The sequence below is a fragment of the Hyperolius riggenbachi genome, chromosome 2 (genome assembly GCF_040937935.1).
Source record: "Hyperolius riggenbachi isolate aHypRig1 chromosome 2, aHypRig1.pri, whole genome shotgun sequence".
NCBI lineage: Eukaryota > Metazoa > Chordata > Amphibia > Anura > Hyperoliidae > Hyperolius > Hyperolius riggenbachi.
Genome location: NC_090647.1, coordinates 209,982,502 through 209,999,508, shown reverse-complemented (window position 1 = coordinate 209,999,508; position 17,007 = coordinate 209,982,502). Strand labels below are relative to the sequence as shown.

The 17,007-nt window shown below is 42.6% G+C and overlaps 1 protein-coding gene across 7 annotated transcripts in view; it reads right to left on the bottom strand.

Moving 5' to 3' along the window:
- ARHGEF7 (Rho guanine nucleotide exchange factor 7) overlaps positions 1–17,007 on the bottom strand; it is a 202,919-nt gene that overhangs the window by 36,908 nt on the left and 149,004 nt on the right. For 4 of the 7 annotated variants that reach the window (XM_068268051.1, XM_068268053.1, XM_068268055.1 and 1 more), the window contains 7 exons: positions 14,529–14,615; positions 10,621–10,699; positions 9,519–9,658; positions 6,556–6,780; positions 4,279–4,299; positions 3,616–3,709; positions 1,442–1,531 (listed from right to left, as the gene is read on the bottom strand). In XM_068268051.1, coding sequence (XP_068124152.1) covers positions 1,442–1,531; positions 3,616–3,709; positions 4,279–4,299; positions 6,556–6,780; positions 9,519–9,658; positions 10,621–10,699; positions 14,529–14,615 — 736 coding nt within the window. The remainder of the gene's footprint in view (positions 1–1,441; positions 1,532–3,615; positions 3,710–4,278; positions 4,300–6,555; positions 6,781–9,518; positions 9,659–10,620; positions 10,700–14,528; positions 14,616–17,007) is intronic. The other 3 variants (XM_068268052.1, XM_068268054.1, XM_068268056.1) reach the window with 1 other exon arrangement.

Below are 17,007 nucleotides of genomic sequence, written 5' to 3'. Positions count from 1 at the left end.
ACCATAAGACGCACTTTTCCTCCCCCAAACATGGGGGGGAAAAGTGCCTGCGTCTTATGGTCCGGATGCAGCAATTTCTACCCGTATCCAGTTGTCACCCCTTTTAAATGTTGTGTCCCCGTGACTGTCCAGACCTCCCGTCTGTGTAAGGAATCTGTGTATGGCTTGCAGAGCATGTATTGCAGAATGTAACGAGTGTAGGTGTCCCCGGGGCTGTCCCGCCCCGCCCCTCTATTCCGGTGCGTTCCCGCCCCCTGTCCTCAGCTGTCCCGTCCCCTCTAACTACTTTCCCCGGCTCTCTAAGGGTTACGTGAGGAGTGTCAAGGCATAGGCTTACCGCTGGATGTTAGCGCTGTCAGCGGTAATCTTCCGTGCTAAAGCCGCCGGGTGGTCCGTGCACGCTGCCAAAGCCTTCCTCCCTTCACTTCCGCTTTCATCACCAATGCGGAAGTGAAGGGAGGAAGGCTTTGGCAGCGTGCACGGACCACCCGGCGGCTTTAGCACGGAAGATTACCGCTGACAGCGCTAACATCCAGCGGTAAGCCTATGCCTTGACACTCCTCACGTAACCCTTAGAAAGCCGGGGAAAGTAGTTAGAGGGGACGGGACAGCTGAAGACAGGGGGCGGGAACGCACCGGTATAGAGGGGCGGGACGGGACAGCCCCGGGGACACCTACACTCGTTACATTCTGCAATACATGCTCTGCAAGCCATACACAGATTCCTTACACAGACGGGTGACGAAAAAGATAAGTTTCACAGGGGGACAGACTAGTACAGGGGTTACTTAGTACCGCCCAGGGCATTTTAAAGGACGGGGGGGGGGGGGCAGTTAAGAGTACATGGGTGGCATCTAAAAGCACACAGCGGGCACTTAAAGAACCCAAGGAGCTCTTTGAAAGACACAGGGGACACTTTAGAGAATACATGAGGCACTTTAAAGGACACAGAGGGCACTTAAGACAACAGGGGGGGGGGGCACTTTAGAGGACAAAGGGGCCACCTAAGAGGATAAGGGGGGCATTTAAGAGGATGCAAGGGGACAGAGGAGGACAGTGGAGGTCACAAGGGAGACACTAAAGGTACAAATGGGACACAGGGACACAAGAGGTACAAGGGGGACATATAAATTGGGGAGGAGAGAAGATCCACAAGATGCCCCTACACCATGGATGCACCAGGTTTAGTATTTTTCTTTTTCCCTGGATTTTGTCCTCTAAACCTAGGTGCGTCTTATGGTCCGGAGCGTCTTATGGTCCGAAAAATACGGTATCTTTAGAATCCAACATATAATCTAAAACAATAACATCAGCAGTGCAAAAGTAAATAAAAGCAAAGAAACATGGACAATTAATAAAGTAAGATTGAAGAACCCATAACTTTAGTATTTGCTCGAGTTCATGGCTTCAGATGTGGTTAAGAAAACAGAAATGCACTTACTAGAATTTAATGTTTGGCGTGTTTTGGCACTCGTACAGTAAGCTTCAATAACTTTTAAAATCTGTGCATCTTCTTCTAGTGCTGCTGTGCCTGATAAATAAACAAAGTACACATTGAACAGGAGATCGATAGATAGATAAGATAGATAAATACATACTTTTTTTTCTGCCAATTTCCAAGATGAGCCTTTTTACTGGCAACCAATGCTCCAGATGCAAAATATTTTTGGAGGCCCGATTAGGACTCCGTAAACGGTGTGTGTGTGTGTGTGTGTGTGTGTGTGTGTGTGTGTGTGTGTGTGTGTGTGTGTGTGTGTGTGTGTGTGTGTGTGTGTGTGTGTGTGTGTGTGTGTGTGTGTGTGTGTGTGTGTGTGTGTGTGTGTATAGAAGTCAAATATCATCATATTACTGCACAGCCAAACCTCAGCAGCAGTACTAGCCATGGAGCCTGCTGGGCTGCTTCAGTTCATTAGCCCAAACCAATAGATCTAGTTCTCAATGCTCAGTTGCGTTGCAGAATAATTCTACATGTCAGTTCCCGGCCTATACAATTCTGTGGGGCTGTTCACAGTACTGAGTTGGAACTGATTGCATTACTCTAACTCGCTGCATGCAGGCTTTGTATTAAAGTTTATGTCAAGTCTCCACTGCAGTTCACAATTATAATGCATGCATTATGCAACTGTCCACTGCGAACGTACCCATAAAAATACTGTACTATGCTTAGCCCAATCCTACACACAACCCTGTTCTACAGATCGCAGCGCTGTACAAAAGAAAAAAAAATATGCAGTTTCTGTGATTAACCACTTAAGGACCGCAGTGTTAAACTCCCCTAAAGACCAGGCCATTTTTCCCTAAATTGGCCACTGCAGCTTTAAGGCCTCCATGCAGGGCCGCACAACTCAATTTTAAATATTCATGTTAATATTTTTTAAATAAATGTACCTATTTATTTTTATTATTTCCTGATCTTCCTCACGCCCCCCCAGCCAGCCAATGATGGCGATCAGCTGTCATAGGCTTCAGCCTATGAGAGCCGATCGCTCTCCAGTGTCCCAGGGGGACAGCCGTGTCACATGGCTGTCCCCATTACAGCGTTGCTGTAGATCGCAGTGCTGTACAATGTTTATAGACGCTAGCCCCATTGAAAGCCGATCACGCCAATTGGCGTGGAGCGTTCGGCAAGTAATTAACAGCTTGCCAGCCGCAATTGCGGGCTGGCAGGCTGATCGCAGAGCGCATTCCCTGCTAATCTCCACCACCAAGACTTGATGCTGATGGTGGCATTAGGCGGTCGCAGATTGGTTAAAGAAAATCATATTTTTAGTCATTTATCTGCCCACAATGGGCATAATTCACAAAGTTTTTTTATCTGTTTTCACATTATCTATGTTACTTTTTTAAGCTCCCGAAGAGCAAAAATATAATATAATTACGGTAAGAAAAGTAATATTAAAATAAAGTTGCTCAGGAACAACTTATTTTGAGTGATTATTTTGCTTATAAATGTGCTGAAAGGTTATTTGTATAAATTAGGTGGTAAGTCAATTATGAGAAGTTTTGTGAATAGAGTCCAATGTGTTATAATCTGGTACACCAGAACAGAAATAACAGTAAGTATTAATTAGTCTAGCAATGGATGCTCTGTATTTCACCCCCTTGCCACGAATAAAATCCACTAAGGTAGTATGGGTGAAAAAACGGTTTATGAAGTAAGGCTAAAAGGGAAACTGAACGACCTAACAGCTGCTCTGGCCTACACAGGACCATCACTAGCCTTGCCTCCCCATCAGTTTTCAAAATTCACAATTTTTTTTTATTTCCAAAAACTATATGTCATGGCTGTCCACATTTACCAGTGGATTGGAGTCGTGTGGCATCTACTCTATGTTGACAGCCTGAAAGGATTACGGTGGAGGAGGTAAAGCCAAAAATGTTTGAACAGTTACCTTGCCAGATACTGAATGGGGCTTATCCAGTTATAAAATAACTAAGCTAAAAATATTGAAGTCTGTTACCATTAGCAATTATTAGATAATGATACTTTTAATCAAAGTGCTCAGTAAAGTATACTTATTCAGTGCAATCGGTGGGTCTGCTTCACAGATGCAGTGAGTGAGTTTCCCACTAAGTGGGCCTCAAGAATTTTCAATAAAAAATGTAAAGCCTTACTTTTTCTCAGTGCAAATTCCTCATCTGATGGCTTCCTTTCAGGCTTACGCTTGGGCAATAGCTTTTTCATTGTTTTGGGACTCTTACTAAGATCCTGTTGAAGAAAAAAACAAAACAAAACGAAAACGTAAGATATACCAGAAAGAGTGGCCTAGAAGATACAACTATACAGAAACACATACAGACAAGGTCTCCTAATAAGTTTTAGGATATTTGGGTGCACAAAGACTGGTAGGTTAATCAATAAAACAGGTGCAAAAGGTATTGATTTTTAGCTTTTATTTAGCTTTTTTTAAGCAGAAACAGATATCTGTTCCTGTTACTTTTGATCAATAATTGTGAATAAGTGCTAATGGGTTTACTGTACTAACAGCCTCATGCTTTCTTGGGTTAGGTGAACACGGCAAGTGACAGATGAGTACAGATGGAGTGTGTCACAACCAGGAACAAAAATTAGAAATCTACTATTGGAGAACAAAGACAGGAGCGTATGGAGTAAGGATCTCTAACAGGGAGAGGACTTGACACTTTGGATTTACTATACAGTATATAGAAAGCAAGTGGTCTTTTTAGAAGAGATCTCTACCTAAGGTGATAAAGCTACAGTGTGCTCCACAGCATCTCATGCTATTGCAAGGGGACACAAGGAGGTCTACCCCTTACCTTAAGAATACAAGACATCCTCTAATACAGAGGGAAACAAAAAAGAAGCAAAAATAAATAAAATAATGAACAATACAGTTGCTAGCGGTCTCTTAAATGTTTGAACTGTACATTAACATTAAAAACTTTGCTTTACTTATCAATAAGTTTCATCAAAATCCTAAATCGAGCTTAAACAGAACCTCTACGCCAAGTTATTAAGCACTAGGTTTGGTTAGAATGTAATTATCATTGATCTAACTAATGTCCACATGGATTAAAGCATTTTTTCACCCCTGTTTAAGTTATTGCTCATGAAAAAGCAATCCTAGGATTTCGCAAGTTATAGTTAAATGACATGTTACTAAGGTTGTGGGGATGTGTATTGGTTTATTGGGGAAATTAATTCCATGAAATGATTTGTTAGTGATACCAGGCAGCTATTGCATTTAGTCCCCATGAAACATGTGGCAATGTTGCATAGTCACAGAGTGCTGCTCTATATGCTCTACAAGTCTTGGAACTCCAGTAAACGAAAGGTGACATCAGCCTTAGACCAGGAACCCACTACGAGCGATTTTCTCAGCGATACGCGATTTGACAATTCTTGCTAATGTAATGCTATGGGTGTGATCCCACTTGAGCGATGTGATTTTATAAAAATCCCCCATAGCATTGCATTAGCAAGAGCATTTTCAGATCAATAGCGATTAGAAATTGCTCCTAGTGGGTTTCTGGCCTTAGAAATGCTGGAGTGCCAGGCAGTTGGAGACACATGCTTGCAAACTGAATCCCGTCAATGGCAGAGTAGTCCATTAATGCTGGTGAGACCTGGGTCCATGCTTCACCAAGTTTCTCACACACAGTGTGTGCATCCTGTCTTTTTTATTCTAGTTACTGCATATTCTGGTGTATAAGACTACTTTTGAACACTTGAAAAACTTCTGAAAAGTCAGGGGTCGTCTTATACGCCGGGTGTCATTGATGCAGAGTGATAAGCCCTATTCTGTTACCGCCTCTCAGATCTCGCTGCTGAGGACTGTAGTAAAGCGACACAGGTGAACATGTGTGAGATCTGAGAGGCAGAGAAGGAGGTAAATAGAATACAAGGGTGGGCCAGAAGGGTGAAAGAGGCTTTTTTTATGGGCACAGCGGAATCTTTCATACTGTTCTGATAAACAGGGAGACAGGGAGAGTTGACCAATCCAACCAGTCAATCGTCTATATACTGTTAAATACAGGGTACCACATACAGTACAGCACCAGTATCTGTTCATACATAGCACCAGTATATGATGTCTTTTTAATTTTTATTTGGTGTGTGTTGGAAGAGGGGTGGTCTTATACGGCGAGTATATCCCAAACTCTATATTTTTACTGGAAAAGTTGGTGGGTCGTCTTATACACCGGAATATACGGTAAATATATAAAACACTCCAGGGCAGTTATCAGCACAAAGATGGTGTAATACTGGTTTTCAGAATATCTACAAAAATCATTTAATAAAGAAAGGAGTTCTTCTCTACATGAAAGAATACTTTAAACCATTAAGTGTCCTTCAGCAGAACAATTAAATGCTCTAGCGCCATTTTTCATAGATTTTATTGCCAAAAGTAACATTTGTTTCATTCGTTATCATGGGAAAGTGCAGAAATAGCCTAGTGGTTAGAATACCATTTCTACATATCCTTTCACTTCTGCAAAACGTACCGGTTACAAACTACAGGCAAATGTCTGTAATGCCTTAAACAATCAATAGAGTTTTTTTATTACTTTTTCTAGCTTGATTTACAAAACTAAACTAGACTCTGATGGCTGATTTGCTACAGTGACTTTATTTTCATTTATACCAAGGAGAAGATACCTACCTATACATTTGTTGAGTAAGAAAAAAATGTATTTAATTTAGACTGAAGGATTGTCCTTGTGAAAAAGCAAAAAGCATACAGACGTGTACATTTTAAAGACTATTGCTTAGCCGAAGATATTTTCCAGCACAAAAAATATCAATATTGTACTCCTCTTCTTAAACAGTTTTCCTGACATCTTTATTATGACTTCATTTCATAAGGTTGGTGCTGTTGAATGTTGCTGTATCCTTCAGATATATATATATGCACTGTCAATTATGAATAGATGTCTTAACAATCCATTTAAACTTGCAGCATCAACATGGAGCTACTGGCCAAAAATTAGATTAATCCTAACATGCTGGCTTAGGTTCACTTACCTTATTTTTATTTTATATATAATATATATATATAATTTTATATATACCTCATTTCCAGCGTCTCTTACCTCTTTGTAGCAGAGGGCTGCAGAAGGCCGGAGTGGTGGGGCGGGGCGTAGGCAACTCAAGCTCCAAGGCTTTGATGTTTTTGGTGGCTCCAATGGGCTCCAGCTGATGGTGCTGTGCGGCGTCCCATGGTGTGAGAGGTGTGGCAGTGTGTGATACGCAGGTGTGTGAGGTGCTGGCTTGAGGTCTGAATGTTTGCTTGATGGTGTGACTGGATGAGAAGGAAGCTGAAGATGAAACAGAACAGTGTCAAGATCAATCATTTGAAAGTGTAACCATCGCATATTATTAGTTATCAAAGAAGTGGAAAAAGAGCACACACAGACAATGACATGCATGTAAAAGGTAAAAGCTACTACTGTTTGCTCTGTCAGTGTTATAGGTTATTTGAATGTAGAGTTTCATTAAATGTTCCTGATAAACAGTTCAAAGGATTTTCAAAAAATACATGAAAAATCACTGGACTACTGGACCTCTGCAGTGGACTTTAATGGGTTGTGAATTCTTGCGCCACATACCTATGCCCCTGAAAACTTAATTTGCTGATCAGGGGCATAGATATGCGTCTTTGTCTACCTAAACACTGCTAATCGTGCACCTGCTCGCATCTATCTTCGCCCCACTGGTCTGGGATTGGTGAATGGGAACGTGTTCCCAAAGCCGATCAAAGTGCCTATAATGAATGATCACCAGCATTAGCAAGATTACGGTGGTCATCCAGAAATGAGATTCAGTAAATGAAAGTTAAAAACATACACAACACATCCTGCATACAATGTAAAAATACACTTACATACATACACTAAAATACATAAAAAAAACAAAAAAATCTTACATTAGTTATTAACCCCTTTTACCCTCTCCCCCATAGTTAGCAAAATAAAACACTTGTAAAAACAGCATTAAAAAAAAAACAAAACAAAAAAACAGTCACGTCCATAAATATTGGGGCATCAACACAATTCTAACATTTTTTGGCTCTATACACAACCACAATGGATTTGAAATGAACCGAAAATGATGTGCTTTAACTGCAGACTGTCCGCTTAAATTTGATTCGAGGATATTTACATCCAAATCAGTTGACCATGAAACTACCACCACCATGCTTTACTGATGAGGAGGTATGCTTAGGATCATGAGCAGGTCCTTTCCTTCTCCATACTCTTCTATTCCCATTACTCTGATGCAAGTTGATCTTTGTCTCATCTGTCCATAGGATATTGTTCCAGAACTGTGAAGGCTTTTTTTAGATGTCGTTTGGCCAACTCTTTTCTGGTCATCCTTTTTTTGAGGCTCACCATTGGTTTATATCTTGTGGTGAACCCTCTAATCACTAATCATCTCTTGATTGTTGGCTTTGACACACATTCACCTACCTCCTGGAGAGTGTTCTTGATCTGGCCAAATGTTGTGAAGGATGTTTTCTTCACCGGGGTACCAATTCTTCAGGCATCCACCACAGTTGTTTTCCGTGGTCTTCTGGGTCTTTTGGTGTTGCTGAGCTCACTGGTGCGTTCCTTGTTTTGAAGAATGTTTCAAATACTTGTTATGGCCACACCTAATGTTTTTGCTATCTCTCTGATGGGTTTGTTGTGGGTTTTTTTTCAGCCTAATGAAAGATAGCTTCACTGATAGTGACAGCTCTTTGTTGCTGTCAACTCTCAAGATGAGATCCAGATTCCAAATGCAAATGGCACACTTGAAATTAATTCTTGACCTTTTATCTGCTCATTGTAATTTTGATAATGAGGGGATAACACACCCCTGGCCATGAAACAGCCGAGAAGCCAATTGTCCCATTAGTTTAGCTCATTAGTGTCCCTCCTTGCACAGCTCCGGTCTTCTCTATGGGGAGGATCATCCATGATGTCACCGACGTCATGTGCAGACCCAATCCTCCCCATAGAGAGACCGAAGCTGTGTGGGGAGGCTACGCCGATCGCTGGAGCCAGGCTGGGTAATGTATTAAGAGGCTGGATCTGGGGCGATTAGAGAGGGGGGGATGCCGGCTACTTATACCAGCTAGCCTAGTGCTAGCTAAGCCTTTTGCAGCCATGCAATCACTTAAATTAATCCTGGAGGACTCCTGAGAAGAGCAAACGGTATGCCAGGCACAGTGTCGGGCATACCGCTAAGGAGGTTAACAAGTGGGAGGCACATATGCAAACTGTTGTAATTCCTACGCCGTTCACCTGATTTGGGTGTAAATACCCTCAAATTAAAGCTGACAGTCTTCAGTTAAAGCACATGTTCATTTCATTCCATTCCATTCCATTCCATTGTATATAGAGACAAAAATATTAGAATTGTGTAGATGTCCCAATATTTATGGACATGAATATAGATACCTTAAAGACTTATTTAATATGTATGTATGTATGTATGTATGTCATGAGGGGTTATTACTGTTATTTTTGCAAATAAGGACTAATAATTGTTGATATACTATAATGAAACACAAAATGGAAAAAATAAACCTTTATTTCAAAATAAAATATTGTCACCATACATTGTACTAGGGCAAGGGTGGGCAAACTCTAAGGATTGGGCCGCGTTTCTCTCGCATATGGCCCACTGCTACTGCAGCTCGCTCTCTCCCCCTTTCCCAGCAGATGAATGGCAGGGAAGGTTTAGGTATAACTCATCCCATCCCACTCTCCTGCGGTGATCTCCATGGCAAGAGGAAAGTAGCAGAAGCCCGGCTTCATAGCGCTGTGGTTTGCTCACGGCTGGGTTAATGCCTCTGTAGACCATCGTTTTTTGTATGTGTCAAAATTGTGATATAAAAGTTGTTTCAAATGTATTACCTGGATTAGTCTATTTACCAATTACAAGAAATTATACCTTAAGTTCTGTACATAGCTTGCATTATAACAGTATTATAGCACTGTGCAATTTATTGAATCTGGCTGACAATGTGAACTATACAATGATTAGCTTTAAAGATGAAGTTAGTTCTTACAGTGTGACAGGGTACCGAGTGAGGCTTTATCGTAGGAATGGACATAGATGTAACTCTGGTTTGTTTATGTAGATGGTCCACCCATTCCTGTAAATCTTGCTGGTTGTTGCATGACACAATTATCCTTTCAATCATGTTGCCTAGAAATCAATGAAAAAGGGTTTTTAGTGACTAAAGCTCATATCAGGTTACATTTATTTTATTTGAAAACATGCAATAAAAAACGGTTTCTCCTTACTTCTTGTTTTGAGACCGGAAGTAAAGGAACAAATAAGAAAAAAAATCAACTAATAAAGAAAAACAACTTTATATCTGTGTAAAAACCCATTAAAACAAGCCTGTGGAAAAAGAAAGTCATTGTGACCTAATGGCAGGAATTTAACTCATAGGGAGGCCTAGCACCACACTAACACTGACAGACTAACTTCCTGTCAGAGCCCCGCTATTTTCATGTACAGTGCACACTTATTTTCCACAGAAGCTCAGCACATTACATGGAGAGATGTGGGGGAAATCACAAAGGACTTAAAAGTGTTATTGACAGAGATCTTTTCAAATGGTCTACTGTATGATCAAACACCAACATCTACTATATCTACTTTGGTCAGAGGCAAGCAGAGGTGAGAATAAGCATTATACATTAAGTGACTTGCTCTTCCACATCTTGAATTGTCCCGTGTGTAAACAACTATTAGCCCTCCAGACACCATGAGCGATTGCATTCAGAAAACCACGTACGGGTTTCCCAAAGCAGCAAAATGTAACTCATAGATAAAACCTACATGGAGCCCAGAAACAAGCAAGCTGTCAAGACTTTTTCTGTGCACAATAAAACATATTAGATGTGAACAGCTCATTGATTAACATGTGCTGTCAGATCCAATGCGTTTCTGCATGTAGAAAAATGCATTTTAGATTGCCGAACATACATATTCTCTGTAAGTGCCTTGGAAGTCGCCAGAAACGTTTATACAGAAACGTGTAAAATAAATAGTCTATAGCACTAGGACAAGTTAACATAATAGTTTCCAAGTTATAAAAACTTAATATACAAGTACGAAGGTGCACTAAAAAAAAAAAAAAAATCATCTGCATGACTTACCAGAAATCTCATAGGCATTCTTATGATTTTCACTATCTTCTAGCTTTGTGATGCATGTCCCTGTCAAGGGAAGCTTACCCTGGAAGAAAAGTTTATGTTAAATAAACTGCTAACTCTGAGAATGCTGTTACTGTTTTAATGGCTCATTTCCACTAGTGCGGTGCGAATCGCCGGGATTCCACCGCTGACGAAATCGCATGCGGATGAGATTCCGCGTGCGTTTTTTGCCGCGATTTCACATAGGCAGGGTATATGCGAATTTAAGCATGTCACTGCCTGGTTCAATTTACATTAATGTTCAAGCGAAATCGCGGCAAAAACGCATGTGCGTTTTCCCTATTAAATACATAGCCTGCGAATCACCTGCATTCCTCACGCAGGCGAATTCTGCAGGCTCTACCGTGCAGAAAAATCCTGCACAGAAAAATGCAGGAAAAAACTGACAAGTGGAAACAGGGCCATCCACTTGTATTGGTTATGCGAATCCGCATGCAGAGAACGCATGCGGATTCGCTCTAGAGGAAACGGGCCCTAAATGTGTTTCTTTCAATGAATCAGTGGTGGGAGGAATCATCAATTAACTTTACACCATTTAAATCTTTAGTTAGCCTCCATGTAATTCCAAGACCAGTAGGAGCTTGAAATACATCATTTGGCATCTGTAGATATGCTGGAGATATGAATAAAGACTAGTATCTTTGAGCTGGCTTCCTTTTGGGTCTGCAAAAAACACATTTTCCCAAGCAGGAAGGCTTTGTTCACATCTAAAAATCGAAATCGCTGACGCCAGCAATTTTCAATTTTGTGAGCGATGTATCCCCCCCCCCCCCCCCCCCCCCCTGATGCTTACCCGGCACGCTTAGTTTTTTTGTAAAGCGCTTTAGCAGAGCAATTTGTTTTTTCCTTGCGTCAGGAAGTGAACTCTTTGACCTGGAAAAGAATAAATACAATGTATTTATTCTTAAAAGCGCAGGGGAATCACTATGCAAAGCGCTTTTTCAAGCTTTTTTCGATTTCCCTATACCTGCCATTATTGGGAAATTGCCCCCCAAAAAACAGTTTTGAAAATCGCTGGTGCTTTTAAAAACGCAAAACGCCATGGGTGTGAACAAGCCCTAAATTCAAATAATTACTACCAGTGGATATGCTTGAGCAATCCTGAATTGAGTTTGGCAACCATAAAAACTTTCACAGGTTTGTTACTTAAAGGTTAAAATACCTTTCTGTGCCAATTGTTTCTGTATATGTGAATATTCTTATAATCCCGGGCAACGATATTTATCTTGGTCAAATACTGATATTGATAATGAAAAGTAAATGACAGACCGTCTCTGTTTCAGTTTGCACATTAGCCTCCCCCCTCCCTCTTCACCCACTCTCTCCACCTATTTCATTTGTGCTTTTGCCCTAACCTCCTTGCAATCCATGTCCCAGCTCAAACAGCACATGCTCTGTACATGGCATCACTCGTGCACGGAGGAAAACTAACTCTTAATGCATTTGCCATGTTTCTATAGTTTACAAAAGGCGTATAAGCCTTTTGCCTGCTCGACATCCACCCTCCCCTTTGTGCTAGTCCTGCAGCACTGCTCTCGAATGCCAGTAGTCCTAGTAAAACTAGATTCACTAGAACTTGAAAACAGATCACAATCATATCACACCGAAAAAAAGAGATATACAACTGGAAGGAGGAGCAGGCCGCACACCCCGTAACACTACGGAAAATAGAGGTGGTTGAATTGGAAATTGCATGATGAGCTAACCATGCTATTTATTATTTATTTTTCACACGACTTAAGCACTTTCTTTTGTTCAGGCCATAATATACTTAAAGCCCTACTTAAGACGTAGAAGAGTTTAGATTTGGTAATCAAACTGTGATGTTCCTATTACTTCTAAGCCTATTGTGCATGCTCCCCTGAAACAACCAACTTTCCATACACCATACAATTACACTGAGCATGACTGGAATTTTTCCAACACATTAAGCCCTAGCCGACCGCTCCACACCAATCGGCGTGAATGGCTGTGGGCGGGGATTGCAGAAGATCGCGCACGCTGATGTGCGTGCATCTCCGCAATAATGACTGAGCTCCGCTCCGCCTTTAGTCTCCCAGCGGCGATTGCCTCTCGGAGACTGTTAGACGGTGAAACCGCTGTCTATTAACACAGTACAGCGCTGCGACCTAAGGCAGCGATGTACTGGGGACAGCTGTGTGACACAGAAGCAATCCGCTGTGATAGGCTGAAGGGGGGGGGGGGGGGGAGTGAAATTTAGTTAACCACCCTGGCGTTCTATTGAGATCGCCAGGGCGGCTGCGGGAGGGTTTTTTTTTAATTAAAAAAAAACTATTTCATGCAGCCAACTAAAAGTTGGCTGCATGAAAGCCCACTAGAGTGCGCTCCGTAGGCGTTCTTCCGATCGCCTCCGGCAAGCATAAGTAACAAGGAAGGCTGCAACGAGCAGCCTTCCTTGTTTGGCTTTCCTCGTCGCCATGGCGACGAGCAGAGTGACGTCATGGACGTCAGCCGACATCCTGACGTCTGCCGCCTCCGATCCAGCCCTTAGCGCTGGCCGGAACTATTTGTTCCAGCTGCGCAGGGCTCAGGAGGCTGGGGGGACCCTCTTTCACCGCTGCTCGCGGCGGATCGCCGCAGAGCGGCGGCGATCAGGCAGCACACGCGGCTGGCAAAGTGCCGGCTGCGTGTGCTGCTTTTTATTTCATCCAAATCGGCCCAGCAGGGCCTGAGCGGCACCCTCTGGCGGTAATGGACGAGCTGAGCTCATCCATACCGCTAAGGTGGTTAATAAAAGAATAAAAAAAAAAACACACTGGGGGAGCGATCAGATCCCACCAACAGAGAGCTCTGTTGGTGGGGAGAAAAGGGGGGGGGGGGGGGGGGCAAATCACTTGTGTGCCGAGTTTTGAAGCCCTGCAGCAAGGCCTTAAAGCTGTAGTGGCCTATTAAGTAAAAAATGGCCTGGTCCTTAGAGGGGTTTAACACCGCGCTCCTCAAGTCGTTAAACTAAAAATTTCATTCTTGAAGAATGATAAAAATTGATCTAGAAAATAGTGTTATGCAGAGGGATATACTTAGCTTTTACTGGTGCCAACAATAATCATCACATGTGCAATTAGTACAGAACACAGCTACAAGGCGGTTAACAAGCCAACCCTATCATTGACACATAACACGCCACTGACCCATATAAAATGGAGAATTCAATTTAAGATTAGCTTATTCACATTCCAATCCTGGGCCCAGGAAACGTAATGATTTGCTGCAAATGCATCACACCTCCGACAATCTTAGATCAAAAGGATCTAATAACTTGGTCACTCGCAGAGTCTATCTCAAAATCTTTTGAGTCGGAGCCTTTTGTCATGCTGCCCCTACACTTTGGAACTCCTTGCCCCACCCAATCAGGACATCGCAAGGCAAGGGACAGCACTGTTTGTTTCAACACTTAAATGGTTATGGCCATCAAAAGGATGTGGTAAAACTAGTGAAGAGAGGTATTCAGCACCGGATACAGGAAAGGAAAGTGTTAAGCACAGGTAAGGGGAGGTTAATGCTAAAAATAAATTAGGAGAGAAGTATTCGGATTAGTCAACCATGGAGAAATGTTAGGAACTACTGGCATTAATTTTTACTGTGTGAAAAGCCCCAATAAAAATGATTGAAACCTAATTTTTACTGTGGACATTTGAGTCCTAACTTTGATAGCTTGGGTTCAGGCAATGCAGATTTTGAAGGATAAATCTCTTCAGCAGAGAGACACAACAACAACCTGAAAAACGTTGTAAAAATGTCTCCATTCTACCTCAACACAAAAAGGTTATGGCTGTTTGGCTGGAGCTGGCCTTTATAATTCCGAAACTAAGAATTTTTAGACATTTGCTCACCTGATAGATAAAACCGCTCATTCTTGGACTTGCAGAAAGCATTAACAATACATGAGGAAAAAGCAGAAGATAGCGTTCATTCTTTTCCTTAGGGGAAAAAGCAAAAATACAATTAAGTACTTGATACAAAAAACAGTGTAGTGGTTGAGGTACTTGCTTATGCTAAACGATTTCTCAAAGCAGAACAACACTATATATCCTGCACCTTCCAAACACCAAACATTCTTATTGCAAAGCTAAATTAAAGTTTAGAAACATTAAAGAGGCTGTATCAAAAAAAAAAAAAAGCCTCAGGGTCCCAATGAGGCTTTCCCCTCCCCTGTAGCTGCAGGCAGTCCAGCACTGGCTCCCCTGAAGTGTCCCGGAATCCTCCCTCAACAAGAGCTGATAAGCACTGATTTATTTACCTTTGATGGCGCCAGCGGGGGTGCTGTTGTGGCTTTCCGCACGGAGATAGGAGAAAATAGCCGATCTCCGCCGGGTCCGCTCTACTGCGCAGGCGCGGGAGACTTGCGCCTGCGCAGTAAAGTGTCCCAACAGCGATCGGCTATTTCCGCCTATCTCTGAGCAGAGAACAGATACTGCGCCTGCGCTGGAGCCGGGGAGGTAAATATTTACATTGCCGCTGTCCTGGGAGGATTTTCGCCACCGCCGTGGGATCGAGAAGGACGGGGGAAGCCTCAATAGGATCCGGAGGCTTCCCCCACCCGAGGCGAGTACACCACAGGGGAGCTTTTCTTCGTTACAGGTTTTCTTTAAAAGGGAACCAGAGATCTCACAAAATGCTGTATTTATACTTGGGGCTTTCTCTAGCCCCATGAGGATTGTTTGCTCCCTTGCCAGCCTACCTGGTTGCTCCGTTGTCCAAGGATCACCTCCGATATCTTCGGTTGTGGTGTTCTGCACCTGTGCAGCCCAGCTATGTGCACACACCCCATAGGCAATCCCGCGGCTAAGATCGTCCTGCAGAACACCACGACTAGCCCCGACTTTAGAAGATACCGGAGGTGATCCTGGAACAACAGAGTGGCTGGGGAGGAAGGCGGGGGAGCACATGACCCCGATGGGGCAGGAGGAAGGTACCAGGTAAGTAGAAATACAGCATTTTGTGAGATTTCAGGTACACTAAGGTCTACCATTCACTCTTGCAGATGAGCGAGATACACATCCGTATAACCACCACGCCAACGGAAGTCTTGAGTTTAAAAGGTACTAGAAAGTATTTCCAGCCTGCTGCATGTTTCAGGCATGGCTGGTGGTAGCTACACCAGGAGCTCCTGAAGTCAGCATATGTGAGGTTTTGTAAACTACTTGGCCAATGTTTGCAATGAGAGATGCTTATTTTTTTTCATAACCTAGAATGAGCTTTCTGGACAATTTAAAAAAAATCTTTAACTGGGGAGAAAACTTCTGTAGACTTGCACCTCATACACTGTCTACCTCTTACTTCCTAACATTTAATGACTATCCTATTGTTCCAAACTTTCATATTATTATGTGAAATACATGAACACATCAAACTTTAACAATTGAGTATTACAGCAGGTAACAAACTATTACTGCAGCAAATGGATTTCCTCTTTATTTCTGAATAGTTGACAACCGATTTTTGGTAATAAATGTGACACCTGAATATTATACACTAGACTGTCAACAGGGGGCATGTTTCATTCTCATTTACATAGCTGAAAATTAAAAAAATAAAATCCAGTTCATGCCACAGCGGAAATAAAGCTCAATACTGCATAATACTGCACATACAGATGAAGCAATGGAAACCAATTAAGAGACACATTCCTGCTGGCACGACATAGAAACAAGGCATAGAACAGGCAGTCAGTGTGCAAAGCCTGTTCTGTAATTCCCCACAATACAATGCAGGGAATGTGAAAGCAAACATTTTACATTGAGAATAAAAATAAGAAAAATATGTGTTATATAAAGGTATGAGGTATAACAGAACGGTTTCTAAAAACGGTACTTGTGTATTATCCCGTTTAGCAGAACGGCTCGGCAGGCTGAAAAAATCTGCACTCTGTTGCTTGATCAGCTGATTCACCACAGATCAGCTGCTGCTCCCTTCCCCACAGCTTTTGGTCTGTCCTCTGGCCGGGCTGCCCAGCATTTCTCCACTATGTCCCTGACTGCCCTGCTGAAGTCTCCAATCTTGCACAAGTTCAGGTGCACGGCTTCAGGTCCAGGTGCAGGAAGCACAGCCCGGTCACGACATAAGTAGATTATTACTCGGGCCAGCGACAGGACTTCTCATGCATTTCTCTATAGAATCCATCCTGACTGTCTGTGCAGCTGCGGAACGGAGTCATAGATGAGTCAGTGTGCAGCTACTCCATGATGATGGTGCCGGGGTTTCCGGGGCACAAGGCACTAGCGGCCAGCACACGGACCACGTGCGGGTGACACAGGAGAGCGCAGTTCAGCTTGGCCCAGAAGCTCTGCCGGGATGTCAGGCAGTTCTTGC